The sequence below is a fragment of the Eublepharis macularius genome, chromosome 12, assembly GCF_028583425.1.
Source record: "Eublepharis macularius isolate TG4126 chromosome 12, MPM_Emac_v1.0, whole genome shotgun sequence".
Taxonomy (NCBI): Eukaryota; Metazoa; Chordata; class Lepidosauria; order Squamata; family Eublepharidae; genus Eublepharis; species Eublepharis macularius.
The window spans coordinates 72,755,598-72,773,425 of NC_072801.1; the positions used below are offsets into that span (position 1 = coordinate 72,755,598).

Consider the following 17,828-nt stretch of genomic DNA (forward strand, 5'->3'; position numbering starts at 1 on the left):
TGAACAACGAACATGTTCGTGAACAGGTCATGTTCATCAATGTTCATTGTTCGTTGTTCTTGGATGGCAATGAACAATGAACACCATGTTCATTTTTTTTCTGTTCGTGCCCATGTCTAGTTCAGAACAGTACAGATCAGGAGCACCAGCCTTTATAGATCACAGCTACTAGGCTTCAAGATGGAACCTCCTGAAGATAGGCAAGGAGTCTTCTACCGGAAACATCAAACAACAAGTATTGTCTGGAAGTCAGCTTCCCAAGCTCCACCCTTCCATGCTCTGTTCTGCAGCTTCAGTAGCACTGTAGAGATGTCTACTTGGACCTCGTCCTCATCATTCTCCTTTTGCGCTTCAGCCTGAGCATACACTTCTTCCACCATTAGCTCTCATGTCAGGGTGGCTCTTCCTGGCTTAGTCCCCCAGAATCGGGAGCAGAGCTCCAGTCAGATGACTGCAAATGAACGCACCACAACAGACACCCTTCGCAAAAAGTGGTGGTGGTGGCAACAGCAGAAAAAGCAGCACCACATTAATTCTAAGAAGTTTCTCTGTTGGTAAAAAGAGTTAATTGCTTTCAAGCATCCCCCATCCCATCAAGGGCTCTCTCAAGTTGTCACTGCTTAACACTTAATTATGCAAACACTTCAAGGAACAGAGAACAGTCAAAGGGCCATCACACTCACTGGCATGAATGGGAAGTCTAGAGGAGACAGTATCTTGGAGGTGCAAAATGCTAGACCCGGGATGGCTGCTCAGTGTCTCAATCACACAGAGAACTGGAAGTGGAACAGCAATCTCCTTGTCAGTGAAACTATGGCTGAGGAGTGGAGTAGAAATTCTTTCAGCACATAAATGCTGAATTAGATAGCCATCTCCAACCTTCAACAGCAGTCTCATATTCTGAGCATTGCTTAGGGATAAATCAAAGGCCACTTCATCTAATATCCAGAGGAGTTAGCCATGTTAGTCTGTAGTAGCAATGCATCTGACGAAGAGAACTGTGGTTCATGAAAGCTTATGCTACAGTAAAGTTGGTTAGTTTTAAAGGTGCTACTGGACTCTACTATTTTTCATCTAATATGGTTCCTTATAATTAACTGTTCTAAGATACAATAATTTATCAAAGCAAAAAGATTTTCATCCCATTTCCCTGAGAAAATGGGAGCTGGACAATGGCTATCCTTTCAGCACTGATGTTGCACGTTGCCCAAACAATTGTGGAAAGTCAGCATCTAAATAGTTTAAATATGCAAATAAGTGGAAAATAAATTGCTAAAAAATTTCATTAGGGCCAAATTAGATGAGAGACTGTCCACAGGCTCATCCTGGGGACGTCTCCACATTATAGAGTTGGATGGAGAACACTGTTTAGGAGCATGGGGGAGGGGCAGATTCAGTCAAGGACCACCATGATGTCTGGAAATGTAGGGCTCTGCCCTTCCCCTCACATCATGTTTCCAATCAGGGAGGCATGTTGAGAAATAAATTGTTTTGGGCCAGAAAAATAGCATGGGGGAGGAAGGCAGGAGCCCCTCCTGCTCCCATGATATGGTGGCCCCAACTGGAATTAGGCCTGCATGACATTCTTAAACAGTGTTCCCCAACTCTACAAAATGTCGGTACATCCACAGAGTAAATCTGAGGAAGCAAAGTCCCGCTCTCGGTAAGTCAATCTCGGCTACTTTGAAGGGGGAGTCGCTCGAAGAGTTGGTGCGCAGGGCGGTGGTGGAAGCCATAAAACCCTTTGTTGACAAGCTGAACGAAACTGATCAAAGGGTGGGCTTAATTGAAAGCGAGGTGAAAACCATTAAGGCAGCAGCGGGGGGGGCAGAAAAGTCTGCTCTGGAAAGTGAGTCACTTGTGAAGGCTACAAAAAAGGAGCTGAAGTTGGTGGAGAACCAGCTGATCGGGCTACAGGTGGAACGAACGCAGACAATTTTGCGTCTCCAAAACGTGAAAGAGGAGGAAAATGAGGATCTGTGGGATTTGGTCTCGGAACTACTGGCGACACCCGCGAGGACGACTAAAGAAGAGGTTAAAAGCGCCATTTTGGAGGTCCGTTGGGCTTCTTCAAAATATGCAACAAAGCGACAGTTGCCTCGTGAGATCATTATTGACTTTTCATCTAAAAAGATTCGGGACACCATCCTATATAACTCATACAATGCGGATTTGGACTTTATGGGTTTGAAAGTCAAGATTTTGAAGGACGTTCCATTTCTAGTCCGGAAACGGCGTTTTAAATATAAAAAGTTTGCAGCTCTTCTGAGGGACCATGGAATAAAGTACAAATGGTTATTCCCGGAAGGAATATGGTTCAGATATAAAGATCAGGCCTATAAGATATTATCAGAAGATCAACTAAAGGATTTTGAGAATAAAAACCCAGAACTCTGCTGCACCAAGAACGAAGAAAAGGAGGAGCCGGAGGGGGGGGAGGAGGAGGAGAGCATCGCAACAGCAGTTGCACAGAGAGAACTGCGTCCGGGACCTAGAAGGGGGAGGAAAGTTTAATCAGAATTTGAAATGTTTATTCTCTGTATGATTAACCACTCCATCATTACTCTATGGAGCTATTTTTGTATTATGACAGTATGAAGGGAAACATTGAAGTGTAGTGTTTAGTGTTTGTAGTTCATTCCCCCCCCTTTTCTTTCTCCACCCCCCTTTGTCCCTTCCCTCTCCCCTTTCCTTGTGATAGTCTGGTGTAGTGTCTTGTAGTTATGAAAATAAAAAAATTTATAAAAAAAAAACACAGAGTAAATCTGAGGATGCTGTGTCATTTCATTTGGCCCTTAGAGTCTGACTTTCTGTCGATGTTTGTATTCCATGGAAACCTGGAATTCCCAGCCCGCTTGTTGTTCCACTCTCTGCTCAGATCTGGGAAAAAATATTTCCTTCCTACAGTTATTTCTCCTGGGAATCATTTGAATCACTATCATTATTTCACTGGAGGGAAAGCTCAATGGCTTTTTCATTAAAAAAGTTATCGGCATCACTGAGAAAGCTAGACGGTAGATAAAACCCTTCTTCTGACATTCAGAGTTGGAACTTACCTGGCCTGTCCTTCCGATTCCCCAACCATTTCTGCTTTACATTTGATAGTCCAGACTTGAATGTTTGGAATGTCATCCATCTCTGCTGGTAATCAAAGAATGAGTTCTGCTCGAAGGAAGTATATTGACCAAGTGAGCCAAGACGGCCTGAAACAGGGCAGGCTTGTAGTCTGATATAGGTGAGGTCCATCAAGAGGTAAGCGTGGCCAGGATGCTGAAATTAGTCTTGTTGGTGCTGCTTCTAACACTCAAAATAAGTGCTACGAAGCGTCCCCTAAACAAACCCATCCCTGTTCCTCACGAGTGGTACCAGTCCGGGGACATCCTCATTGGTGGCATTACTTCTAATATTTTTTATTATTTTCATGAGGTAACCTTCAAGAGGAATCCTTCTCACGAATTTTTTGAGGTCCCAATGTAAGTAATTATTATTGTTTTCCTTCAGGTATCGAATGAGCATGGTCAGATAACAAAACTTAACTAGGAGTTATATCAGTGGTATAAATTAGAGGCCCGACCAGCACATTTACTTCTGTCACTTTCTGAAAATTGCCTCCTAGTTTGTTCATTATACTAAGATGTCATCCTCCCCTGCTGAAACATATACACGTTTCAGGCATCCCCACACCTCTGGAGTGCATAGAAAAGCAGGGGATATCTTAAAGCACAAATGTTGGTGTTCTCACGAATAATAAATGTTGGCTGAAGAGGGAGATCCACTGAGACAAGAAAATCAGTTAGAAGCATGATAAGCTAGTATTGTGGTTTGTCATCTTACACATTATAGACATCCCCTGTGACAAAACTGTTTAATTCTATGTCCAGTGTAGTGACAAAGTTCTATCAACACGTCCTGTCCTTGGTGTATGCAGTAAATGAGATCAATGAGAATCCCAAGATCTTACCCAATGTCACTCTTGGGTTCCACATCTATGACAGCTACTATGATACAAGGATGACTTACCGTACCACCCTAGACCTGCTCTTCAAAGCACACAGATTTGTCCCTCTCTATAAATGTCATACCCAGAAAACTGTACTAGCCATCATCGGAGGACTGAGTTCTGAGATCTCCTTCCATATGACAGATATCTTGAGTCTCTACAAGATTCCACAGGTAGGATATCTTGCATAGGGAAAGGGGATTTTTTTAAAAAAAAGCTTGAACCTTGTCTTAATCATTCTTGGGAGTGATTTTGTGGTCCAGAAAGCAGAAGAATAATGACTGTTAGTATTGGTAGATGTTCATAGAATACAGCTAAATGCACAGCTGTGTGTCACATACAAGGGGATCAGAAAGTACAAGATTATTAATTACTTTTATCAAATTGCTTTCCCATGGCCAACTCACAGAAAAGAGATCATGAAAACATCTTGAGAAAATTCAGCGACAAACTGCTGGAAGATGGTTCCACATTTGGTTTTGAAGAGGAGTGGAAGTTGGACATGACCCACTGATTTTAACTTTCACTAAAATGAAGATACTTTATGTGGTTAGCCATAGAGTAGCAGGATTTGAGTCCAGTGGCACCTTAGAGACCATCAAGGTTTTCAAAGTGTAAGCTTTCAAGTCAAAGCTTATTCTCTGCAAATCTTGTTGGTCTCTCAGGTGCCACTGGATTCAAATCCTGCTTCATCAAAATGAAAAATTCCTTTTCTTTACATTTTATACATAGAAATGAATACAAGAAATTCCTTCCAGCTAATCACTAAAATATTTGACTATTTCCTTTTAGCTCACATATGGGTCATTTGCCCTAAAAAGAAGTGATGCAATGAGGTCTCCATCCTTTTACTTCCTGGCCCCAAATGAAGTTGACCAATACACGGGAATTATCCATCTACTTCAGCATTTTGGATGGACGTGGGTTGGGCTTCTTGCAGTGGATGATGAGAATGGAGAACATTTTGTACAGACCCTACAGGCATTCCTTTCCCAGAATCAAATGTGTTTAGCTTTCACAGGAGAAATTCGAAATCGAGCCCACTGGAATACTGTCCATGAAATTAATACCATGGCATCAAATATATATCTACCATTCAAAGATAGCAAAGCCAATACATGTATTATCTACGGAGAGTCTAGGACCATCATGTCTCTGATCACATTCATACTTTTAGGAGAACCTGGATATAAGGAAAATATATCAATTAGAAAGGTCTGGATTATGGTAGGTCAAGTGGATTTCACACTGACAGGCCTCCAGAGGGAATGGGATATACAAGGGTTCCATGGTGCCCTCGCCTTCACCATTCACTCAAAGGAACTTCTAGGTTTCAAAAAATTTCTTCAGACCCTAAAACCTTCATGGACTGAAGAAAATGGTTTTCTCAGGGACTTCTGGGAGCAGGCATTTGATTGTTCACTTCCAAATGCCAGGATATCACAGGAGCTTGATGGAACATCATGTACTGGAGAGGAGACACTGGAGAGCCTTCCTGGGATTTTTTTTGAAATGCACACGAGTGGTGAGAGCTACAGTATTTATAATGCTGTCTATGCTGTGGCACATGCTTTGCATGCTGTATATTCAGCTAAACCTGATAACAGAGCAAGACTGGAAGGAAAATATGTTGAACTTCAGGATCTCCAGCCTTGGCAGGTAATGTCTCCACAGTCACTTGGCTTTATTAGCACGATCAGCTCAGAGGAAAAGAAGGAAGTATTCCACTTTCCCAGACATGTACAACTGGTTAAATGGTATGTACCGAGTGCCAGTTTGGAGTAGTGGTTAAGAGTGTGGGATTCTAATCTGGAGAGCAGGGTTTGATTCTCCACTCCTCCACTTGAAGCCAGCTGGGTGACCTTGGGTCAGTCACAGCTTCTAGGAGCTCTCTCAGCCCCACCCACCTCACAGGGTGTTTTATTGTGGGGATAATAATGACATACTTTGTAAACTGCTCTGAGTGCACATTAAGTTGTCCTGAAGGGTGGTATATACATTGAATGTTATTATTAAGGGTGCACATATCTTTGCAAACTTTGACCTGTAAAATGATCAAGTGTAAATTTCTCACTGCTCTTTAACTGCAAATTATATGCATTTTCAACCTACAACTTTTTGTAACAGTGACCTAAAACCATCAGTCGTATCAGACAAAGTGATTGTAAATCTCAGCATGAACAGCTAAGAATTGGGATTTTTAAATGGCCCAGGAGCCCTACACTGAGTAACCCTCATGGCATTGTGAGCTAGTTGCAAGGGGTCAGAACTCAGAGGCCAGCAGGATGAAGAGTAGGCATTGGCTTATCTACTGCCTGTAACTGCTGGAGATGAAACCAGTCATCATTAATAGGGATGTGCAACTTGGGTTGGAAATTTGACAAAAATACCTAATTTTACCTGATTCGGTATAATTCGTTATTACTGAACTTAAATACGTACTACCGAATAAATTCAGTAGGATTAGGTTCAGGGTTAGGGTTAGAGTTAGTGTTAGGGATATGGGGATATATTATCTTGTTGTGGGTAATTTGCTTGCAGTTTTATTCTTCATATTAATTTTATTAAATTCACTTGTTCTTCTAGGGGGAGGCTATCTTCCCCTGTTGCTGGGTTTTCTTTACAGACATTTGGTTGGGGTTTTTGGATATGTTCTGTTTTCCGTTGGTATAGAGGTTTAGTTTGGTCAGCTGTTCAATTGTTGTTGGTTGTTCTTCTTCTCAGAAGGGGTGTTTGGTTCAGTTTGTTATCCTAACCTAGTGGTGTTTAGGTGTAGTTTTGGGGTATCCTGTGTGAGTTGTGAAGTGTGAACTTTTAAAAGAATGTTTAGGTTGGGCTAGTTGTAGGCTTTCCCCTTAGGGAATAATGGAGATTGGAGGTAGCTTGGGGGCACTTTCTATGGGTGGTTATAAAATGCCCCCATGGTACAATTTTCATGAAATTTGAGGGGTCATTAGAGGACAGTTAGGAGTAGGTCTCCTGAAATTTGGTGAAATTTGGTCTAAAATGACCGCCCCTGTGGCCACCAGATATTCCCGAATTGAGTTTCCCGTATGATACAATGGCCACATTTTATCCAATTTGTTCTGTATTCTCGAATCAAACTGGAGAATTAATTCAGTATTCCCTCAATTCCAACTCCCCCCCCCCCGTTTGGTATTACCAAACTAAAGCAACCAATTTTCCCGCCTGTGCACACCCCTAATCATGATGACTGAAGAGTATGAGCTGAGCAGCCGCAGCAATGTAGTCAGAGCTACTGGTGATGGACTCTGCTTGCTCCTGAGAAACTCTTTAGGATAATGTCCCATCAGAAAAAATCCTAAAAGTTAAATAATTGCAGATTCCAGGAGATTTTTTATTTCTTTTTATTCTCTTTCAACGAGCTCCACCTACTGCTTCAAAATACTTTAAAAACTCAACTGGAGAAAAGATTACCTTTAATCAAAATGAGCTAGATAGCCATAGCGGTATACACAGAGCTGGGCTCTGCTTGCTCCTTACTGTAAGTGGCTCTTTACAATAATGTCCCTCCAGGTAATTTCCTAGTTAGTTAAATAGCCAATCCTTCTCTGAACACGCACATTCCAGGATGTTGTTCAGGTTTTTTTGTTCTCTTTCAACAAGCTCCACCCACTGCTTCAAAATACTTTATTTAACAACTCAGCTGGAGAAAAGATTACCTTTAATCAAAACTGGGAAACTGGAGCTGGATTTGATATAACAAACCTGATCATGTTCTCAAACAAGTCCTTCCTTAAAGTTAAAGTTGGACGAGTGGATCCTCATGCTCGTAGAGGAGAAGAATTCATTATCAATGAGGATATGATTGTATGGCAAAGAAGTTTTAATCAGGTATGGATTCCAGAGTCTTCTTAGGGACCACTCCATTCTCCAAACATGTGACTCAGAGCCAAGCTACAAGTGATGCCTGACACAGGTTGGAAATTTGTCAGCTTCCCTCAAGTTTTGATGGGAAATGTAGGCATCCTGGTCTTGCAGCTGTAATGGAGAGCCAAGCTGTAAAACCAGGACGCCTACATTTCCCTTCAGAACTTGAGGGAAGCTGACAAGTGTCCAACCCGTGTAAGGTGTCACTTGTAGCTTGGCTCTCAGAGAGAAGAGAGATTGTTTTGTTGCACTATTTGACCTTGCTATGGGTTACATGGCATGATCATTCTAACCATGTAATTGTCAGAATGGTGGACTACGATCTGCGCAACCCAGGTTTGAACCCCTGCTCTGCCAAGGAAGCTTACTGGGTGACTTTGGGCCAGTCACACTCTCACAGCCCAATCCATCTTGCAGGGCTGTTTTGAGGATAAAATGGAGGAGAGGAGAATTATGTAAGCTGCTTTGGGTCCAGTTGGGAATAAAGACAAGGTATAAATAACATAAATAAATAAGTGCAACCTTTACAAACAAAACAAGATGTGACTTCTAAAAACCTTTTGTGTTCTCTATATATGTTAGTTACCTGAAATATATTATATGATTCCATTAATACTGAGTTGATTTATGAGTAAGCCAGAGATAATGTCTTTGTGGACCTCAACAGATAACAATTTCTGGTTCTGTGGGACGTGACACTGGTTGAATTTCTTTGATGTGGTCCTGAAATCTTCCTCTGCCAAGGAAAAGACTCTAAATAATATCTGACTTGGTCAGGAAAATCCTAAGCGATTGTTGCTTGCAAACTGTGCTATTCCATACATCAACTGATGAATATTTTTTTTCAAAACAGCCTCTGATTTTTTCTTTTCTAAATCTGTTCTGTGGTTTTGGATAGGTGCCGCCTCTTTCAATATGTAATGACCACTGCCACCCTGGCTTTCAGAAGAAAAAGAAGGAAGGGGAGAAATTTTGCTGTTATGATTGTTCTCCATGCCCTCATGGAGAAATCTCAAACCAGAAAGGTAAGGCTGTGATCCTGAAAACACTTACAAGTAATAGAACTAGCAGATAACCCAGATACAGAAGGCAAATCAAGTCACACTAGCAATAATGAAGTATACTGAAATTGAACCCAGACAGGATGGAAGGGATGCTTGTTGGGAAGGCAGAGATCTTGCAAGACATTTTACTCCCCACTTTCAATGGAGTTCATCTGACCCTTGCAGACTGTTATGACCCTAGCAATTATAGTGGATCCAGCCCTACTGCTAGAAAAGCAAGTAGGACAGCTGCAAAAAATGCTTTTTAGAACCTCACTGTAGCCTGGAGATGGCGTCCTACCATGTCAAAGCTGATCTGGCAACCTGAATATGTGCTATGGTAATATCACGACTTGAGTATTGTAATGCACTATACTTAGCTATCCCTTCTAAGTCAACTAGAAGACCTCAGTTGATGCAGAATGTTGCAGCTTGGCTGTAACTGGGTTGGATTTCCCACTTTTGCAGTTCTATTGGTACTGGGGTGAGCCTATCGGATGTGGCTGTAACTAGGAGCAAGCAGGAACATGCATCTTACTTCCATTCTGCAGTCTATCTATTGACTACTTATCAGTTACTAGAATCAAATCAAGGTATTGACTATCACATACAAGGTTCTTCATAGCCTTGGTCTGCCATACATAGGGGATCGCCTCTCTCCCTATGTCCTTCCATGGGAGTTTTGCTCACCTGAACAAGGGCTTCTGCAGGTGCCATTCTTCACATGGGCAAAATCAACAGCTGCCCATACACGTGGATTCTCTGTGGAGCCCCTCCCTCCTCATGGAATGGCTGGCCTGAGGAAATCAGGTGAGCCCCCACTCGCCTCTCTTTCTGCAAACAAAGCAAAACTGAAGTATTCAAGAGGGCTTTTTATTCAGATAGGAGGGATGTAACTGTAGGGTGGTGGTCTCAAAGGGATGGTTCACTAAAGCAACTATCTGTTGCTGTAAATATGTTCCCACTGGATAGTTCTATGTTGTTAAAGGTAAGTCCTAGAATTACTTCTTCTCTGTTTCAGCATTTCTTCAACTACATTGGATTCTTGCTGCTCTTATGTCTTGTGACTTTGCATTTACATACCCTATGGCATTTTATTGAAATGTCCTTAATATTGACTGTAATAATCTCTTCAATCCCCCCCTTCACTTTTCTTAGGGATCCACTGTCCCTAAGCTGCAGCCCTGGAGCAGGGTTGGGCTGGAGACAAGGGCTGGAGGCCAGCAATATAAGCTCTCCTAATGGAAATCATTTCCATCATTGGACATATTCCATTGAATTCATGCCATTATAAGCAGCAGTAGTGCGAGGATCCCCTGACCTGGATAGTCAGGTGTGCTTGATCTCATCAGATCTCAGAAGCTAAGCAGGGTCAGCCTTAGTTAGTAATTGGATGGGAGACCTCCAACGGAGACCAGGGTTGCAGAGGAAGTCAACGGCAAACCACCTCTGTTAGTCTCTTGCCATGAAAACCCCACCAGGCATCACCATAAGTCAGCTATGACTTGAGGGCACTCTCCACCTCCAGCGAGGGGATATTAAAATGCTAGTTCAGACAACTATTTTCTTGGCTCCAAGTCATTACATCATGAATAACATTGCTGTTTGGCTCATTAGAATGGATCAAATGACAAATGTAAAGCTAAGATGATGCTTCTTCCTTTTTTCCAGACATAGATGACTGCATCAAATGCCCCAAAGATCAGTATCCAAGCAAGGACCACGACCAATGCATTCTCAAGGCTATAAGTTTTCTCTCTTATGAAGATCTTCTAGGCATCATTTTAACTTCCATTGTAATTTCTTGTTCTCTGATCACACTCATAGTTCTTGGCATTTTTATCAAGCACAGAGATACTCCTATTGTCAAAGCCAACAACCGGGATATCACCTATGTTCTCCTAATCTCCCTCCATCTCTGCTTCCTATGTTCTTTGTTATTCCTTGGAAAACCAAAGAAGCTGACCTGCTTTCTTCGCCAATCTGCTTTCGGTATCATCTTCTCAGTGGCTGTTTCTTGTGTGTTGGCCAAAACCATCACTGTGGTTGTAGCTTTCATGGCCACCAGACCAGGGTCCAGCATGAGAAAGTGGGTGGGGAAAAGGATGACTAACTCCATTGTCCTTTCCTGTTCCCTCATTCAAGCAGGCATTTGTGTGGTGTGGCTGGCAACCTCACCGCCCTTCCCACATTTTAACTTTTTGTCAGTTATTGAGGAGATCATAGCAGAATGTAATGAAGGGTCTGTTACCATGTTCTACATTGTCCTGGGTTATATGGGACTTCTATCAATTGTCACCTTGACTGTGGCTTTTCTAGCCAGGAAGTTGCCTGATAGTTTCAATGAAGCCAAGTTCATCACCTTCAGCATGCTGATCTTCTGCAGTGTTTGGTTGTCTTTTGTTCCAACGTACCTGAGCACCAAAGGGAAATACATGGTAGCCGTGGAGATCTTTTCTATCTTGGCTTCCAGTGCCGGATTACTGGGCTGTATCTTTTCCCCCAAATGCTACATTATTTTAGTGAGGCCAGAGATGAACACAAGAGAGCAAATTACAAGAAAAACAAATCGATCTAAGTTCTTTTTATAGACGGTCATCTCATGTAGCGCTGAAATTTTATCTATTATTGAAGTCAGGCCGGTGAGGCAAATATTTCAATCCAACCCATTCTTTTGTCTGTGGTAAATATAAATTTAAAATTTTGTCAGATCTTCTCACCTATAGTTATGTGAGTGGCTCATGTCAATTCCAAGAAGTCTTCACCGTATACTTTGTGCTAGAACCGAACAAAATAGCAGTTTTTTGAATTCATTGGAACACTTCACTGGGCTGGATGTTTAGTAGGGCAGATGTTGCCCCCCCAGTCCGGAATAAAGAGGCAGACACAAAGCATTTTGGATATTAACGGGCCACTTTATTTTAACTTTAACAAACTATAAATACGGCAAGGGATCTAACTGCGCGTGAAGCCGACTGCCGGGCAGAGGGAGCGGAGCTGCCTAGCAAGGCTTGGCTCCGCCCCCCTTGAAAGCACACGTTTTCCCCTCCCTAAGCAGCCGCTTTCTCCATCCGGGGCTGCAAATGCGGCCCCCATCCTACGCAGCTTTGAGCTGCCGGCTGGGAGGGCCGTATTTCAGAGCATGATATGAAGTCTACTCTTTGGAATAGTTTAAAATCAAATTCAGATGTTGCAAATAATTTGCAAAGAGGGTGTTTTTTTTGTGCTCATTGCTGCAGCTGGGGATACTAGCTTTAGTGATAAGATTGTGGAGGATAATGAAGACAGGTTGTTGCTTCTTTTTTCCTACCGTGGCTGGACATCTTGCTTTCTTTCTGTCTACAAATTTCAGGTAAAGCTTTATATAAAGCTCCTGGGGACGATCTGCATTAAACTTTGCAAAGCTCAATCTGCATAGATCATCAGGGCAACCTCTGACCTCAAAAGAGTATAGTTTAGTGTGTCATTTAGTAATTGGGGCATTGGAAGGCCTTTTCCGGACTCTGCTGGATGGGTACATTATAAGGCTGACTTTCTTAAGAGACCTTTAGTATGACATATTCTCCCACATGTACCTACCTACCAGAGATCCTCTACCCTCCTGATGCCTCACTGAGCAATCAAACATAGGTCTCCCCTCAAAGTTTACTTGGAGTCTCCATCTGGTGCATAATGCTGCAGCTTATTTACTCTCAGGAGCTAGATGGAGCATGCACATCACTCCCATTCTACAGCCACTCCATTGGCTGTCCGTCAGTTACCGGCCTCAATTCAAGGTCACGAGAATCAGATTCAAGCCCTTCGTGGTCTCATAACTGTCCCCTCATAACTGTGCAAAGTTCTCTCCCCCTTTTGTCCAGCAGAGCATCTTTGTTCATCTGAACAGGGCCTCCTGCAGATACCATCCTATAGTTGGGGAAAACCAACAGCTGTCTGCAGATGTGCTTTCTCTGCGGTGGCCCCCACCTTAAGGAATGGTTTGTCTGAGTAGGTCAGGAAAGCTCTCATCTTCCAGGCTTTCTGCAAACTATGCAAAATTATATTATTCCGGGGGGATTTCTACCCAAATTACACGGCTGCGTCATCAGAAGTAGTTTAGAGCGGTGCCTTGCTATGGACAAGTTTTATAGTCTAGGCTGCTAGGTACTATCTGTTACTGTAGATATGCTCCTACTATTGTCTACAGCCAAGCCTTACGTTACAACCGTATCTGCTCCAATGCTCTCGACCGAGACTCACACTTAAGAGATTTACAACAAGCATTTTTGGGACTACAGTACCCACCAAATGAAGTGAAGAAACAAATTAACAGGGCCAGACTAGTACCCAGAAACAGTCTGCTCCAGGACAAACCTAAAGGAACTAACAACAGAACACCACTGGTTGTCACCTATAGCTCCCAGCTCAAACCCATCCAACGTATCATCAGTGAGCTACAACCCATCCTGGAAAATGATACCTCTCTCTCAGAAGCCCTGGGTGGAAGACCTTTCCTTGCCTACAGACAGCCCCCCAATCTTAAACGACTTCTCACTTACAATCATGAATCGGCCAGCAGAGTCACCAGCACAGGTACCAAGCCCTGCAACAGACCCAGATGCCAGCTCTGCCCCTATATCTACCCAGGGAATACAATTACAGGACCCAATGGCATCAACTACACTGTCTCTGGCTCTTACAGCTGCTCATCCTCCAATCTGATATATGCCCTCATGTGCCAACAATGTCCCTCTGCTCTGTACATTGGACAAACCAGCCAACCTCTACGCAAAAGAATAAATGGACACAAATCTGACATTAGAAATGGAAACGTCCAAAAACCAGTGGGAGAACACTTCAATCTACCAGGACATTCCACCAAAGACTTAAAGGTCGCTGTGGTTCAACAGAAACCTTTCAAAAATAAAATCCAACGGGAGGCTGCTGAATTGGAATTCATATGCAAATTTGACTCTGTCAAGCAGGGACTGAATAGAGACTATGAATGGTTATCACATTACCACAGGTAACAGATTCTCTTTACAGAGGCGTGATCTGGGGGAGCCCAGTGACGCCTGGTGTGAGCTTTCAGGGACCACAGTTCTCTTTGTCAGATGCAACTGGCAGGGATAGCTGTGGTTACCGAAGGCTTATACTACATATTGTATTTTGTTCCTTGAATGTTCTAGCTGTGGCTTATATTGTATTTCACTTGCAGTGTGTAATCCTCTGTGAGTCTCAGTGAGAAAGGTGGACTTCACTCACACACACACACGCACACACACACACACACACATACACACACACAGAGTTTATCTGCACATCCTATTTGCCAACCCTGTAGCTGCGTTTGTGATCATTAACAATCGTTTCAATAATTAACGAGAGCTTTAATACTGTGGAAGGTTGAGTAGTTCAGCCTTTTGCCGAAAGAATTCAGCAACACCAGATGAAGCAGCAATCAGAGTGATCCCCCTTTTTAGCTAAAATTAGGTTCATAACAAATGTCATATCCTGTCTTTCTTCTCAAGAAGGACTCAAAGTGGCATACGTTGTTCTCCTGTCCTCCATTTTACCCTTGCAAATCACTGTGAGGTAGGTTATGCTGAGAACGTATCAGTGGCACAAGGTCATAGAAATATAAAACAGATCCACAAGGGTAATCTAGTCCACCTCCCTGCATATTGCAGGAGATTCCAAGCTACCCCCTACCCCCACGCCCCCATTGACCCATGCTCAATGCCCAGAAGATGGCAAAAAAGAGTCAGGATTCCTGGCCAATCTGGCCGGGAGGAAACTTTCTTCCTGGCCCCAAAGTGGCAATTGATATTACCCTGGGCATGTAAGAAAGGGACACGAGCGCCAAGCACTGTCACATCCCTTCATGCACTCCCTCTCTTGATTTGTGGCATTCATATTAAGTTAGAGAGTCATCATAGCTGTCAGATGACCATCTAGATGCTTTTTAAAGACCTCCAAGGAAGGAGAGCCACCACCTTCCTAGGTAGCCTCTTCCACTGAGTAACAACAACAACATTCGATTTATATACCACCCTTCAGGACAACTTAATGCCCACTCAGAGCAGTTTACAAAGTATGCCATTATTATCCCCACAATAAAACACCCTGTGAAGTGGGTGGGGCTGAGAGAGCTCCAGAGAACTGTGACTAGCCCAAAACTGGCTCTCAACACAAAACTGGCTCTCACCAAAACGCTTTAATTGTCAGGAAGATTTTCCTAATTTTTAGCTGAGAATTCTTTTTCTTTAATTGAACCAGATGCTTCTGGTTCAGCCAGTTTGGTGTAGTGGTTAAGAGTGTGGGACTCTGATCTGGAGAGCCGGGTTTGATTTCTCACTCCTCCACTTGAAGCCAGCTGGGTGACCTTGGGCTTGTCATGGCTCTCTCAGAGCTCTCTCAGCCCCCACCCACCTCACAGGGTGTTTTGTTGTGGGGAAAATAATGACATATTTTGTAAACTGCTCTGAGTGGTCATTAAGTTGTCCTGAAGGACGGTATATAAACTGAATGTTGTTGTTGTTGTTGTTGTTGTTGTTAACTCTCTGGGGCAACAGAAAACAACTCTGCTCCATCCTTTATGTGACAGCCCTTCAAATACTTGAAGATGGCTATCATATCACTTCTCAGTCACCTCCTCTCCAGGCTAAACATACCAAGCTCCTTCAACCTTTCCTCATAAGAATTGGTCTCCAGACCCCTCACCATCTTCATTGCCCTCCCTTCGGACATGTTCCAGTTTGTCAACATCCTTCTTACTCTGTGGCGCCCAAAAGTGTACACAGTAATCAATATGAGGTGTAACCAGAACAGAGTAAAAGAATACCTTCACCTCACATGGATGAGACAGTATACTTTTGTTGATATAGCTTAAAATCACATTTGGCTTTTTAGCTACAGTATCACATTTATGGCTTATGTTCAGCATATGATCTACTAAGACCTCTAGATAATTTTCAAAATGTGGCAGCATCCCTGAGTACACCATTGTATGTCATATAGATTTCTATCCTAATCTTTCTCCTCCTCTCCACAATATTTTCATGTCAGAATTGAACATTTCTAACTTGAAATCTACTTTGAACATGAACAGAAAGTCAGCATCAGCTTTGATGTACATTCAGTTTTTTTCCTGGCTCCCATTTCTAAAGTATCCATAGGTGACAAATATGTTTTAGAGTGTCATGGATAAAAATGTTCCCCACTCATTTCTCTCAAGCTCCCCCAGAAAAGAAATCTATACTCTAAATACAAGACTACCAGCATTCAGCCGTCACACTTCCACTATCAATCTGGACAGTCCTGACCAGGAAAAGGGGATTGGAGCCAAGATGGCTCCATTCTGCTTACAATTTTAACGTTGACCTCTTCAGACAGTCTCTCAAGGCCTCCTTCACCTTCTCATTTCTCAGAGTATATATAAAAGGGTTGAATAAAGGAGTCACAACAGCTGTGAGTACAGCTACTGCCTTCTGGACATCCTGGGAGTGTCCTTGAGCAGGCAAACAGTACAAGAAAATAGAACAGCCGTAGAAGGTGGAGGCTACAGTAAGGTGGGATGTGCAGGTGGAAAATGCTTTTAGACGGCCTTTGGTAGACTGCATACGTACAATGGTGGTGATAATGTAGGCATAAGAGACACCAGTGACAGACAATGAACTGAGCAGTACGATTGTAGACAGGATTGACTCCAAGGCTAGGATGAAATGTACATCATTGCAAGATAGCTTTATTATTGGTGCATAGTCACAGAAGAAATGGTTGATGACATTAGAGGCACAGAAGTTTAATTGGAAGAGCAGGACAATGGGGCCAATGGTCGAGAGGAAAGCACCCATCCAACAACCTAGGACCAACCAAGTGCAGACACGACTGTTCATAATGATGGCATAGTGAAGTGGGTGGCAGATGGCAACATAACGGTCAAATGACATCACAGAGATGAGGATGAACTCGGCAGTGCCAAGGAGGAAGTAGAAATAGCATTGAGCAGCACAGCCAAGGAAAGAGATGGTTTTGTTCAAGGAAACCAGATCCACCAACATCTTAGGGGTGAGTGTCAGGACATAGAGGATCTCCAAGAGGGAGAAATTGCCAAGGAAGAAGTACATGGCTGTTTGGAGTTGCTGGGCAAGGCAGATGAGGGTGATGATGATTATGTTCCCAGCTAGTGTTAACAGGAACACTGCAAGAAGCACCACAAAGAGGAGGTTTGCCTCTGACTTGGGGACTTGGAAGCCAATTAAAATGAATTCCGTCATTTGCTCTATGCTGCTCTGATTCCTTAGTGTCATTTCCAGTCTCAGCTAGAAGACAAGTAAATGCACATATTAATTTTGTGTGATTCAAGGCAACCCCTATTCCTCTCTTACAAGTTAATTTGAAACTGCATTTGTAGAATGATTCTCTCTTGAAACCAGATTTGTTTACGTATTTCATGTGCAATTAAACATTTCGTGTTTACCATTAACTGCCATATACTAAATATCATGTATACCCACAAACCATGTAATATTAGCAGTAGTGATAAGATTGTGGAGAAAAATAAAGACAGAGACAAAACAAAACAAAGACGGAGGGGATATTTTCAACCCAGCAAACACCAAGTAACCAAAAATGTTTTAAAAAAGAAAACTTTTATGAGATAATCTGAAGTTCGGTATCCAAGTATTTATACTAGGGGAAGATACTTCTATGTATCCAAAATTGATGGATTTTTATTATATGTTTTTCTTTTTTAAAAAAAGTTACTTATTTATTTCAGATAATAAACTCAAACATATGAACTACATCATATAATCATCTAATTCATTTTTCTATAGTCATCCACTACTCCACTCATCAATAATCCTCTAGGTCAAGAATGATCCCAGAAACAACATCAAAATCCTATAAAA

At 42.5% G+C, this 17,828-nt stretch overlaps 2 protein-coding genes across 2 annotated transcripts; one reads left to right on the plus strand and one right to left on the minus strand.

Moving 5' to 3' along the window:
- Window positions 1–1,613: 1,613 nt before the first annotated feature.
- Window positions 1,614–11,525, plus strand: LOC129339835 (vomeronasal type-2 receptor 26-like). The gene is made up of 6 exons (XM_054994411.1): window positions 1,614–1,663; window positions 3,882–4,173; window positions 4,793–5,659; window positions 7,628–7,855; window positions 8,790–8,916; window positions 10,606–11,525. The coding sequence occupies exons 1-6, from the start codon at window positions 1,614–1,616 to the stop codon at window positions 11,523–11,525; spliced, it is 2,484 nt and encodes an 827-aa protein (XP_054850386.1).
- Window positions 11,526–16,277: 4,752 nt separating this feature from the next.
- Window positions 16,278–17,192, minus strand: LOC129339836 (olfactory receptor 6M1-like). The gene has a single exon (XM_054994412.1). The coding sequence runs from the start codon at window positions 17,190–17,192 to the stop codon at window positions 16,278–16,280; it is 915 nt and encodes a 304-aa protein (XP_054850387.1).
- Window positions 17,193–17,828: the final 636 nt, after the last annotated feature.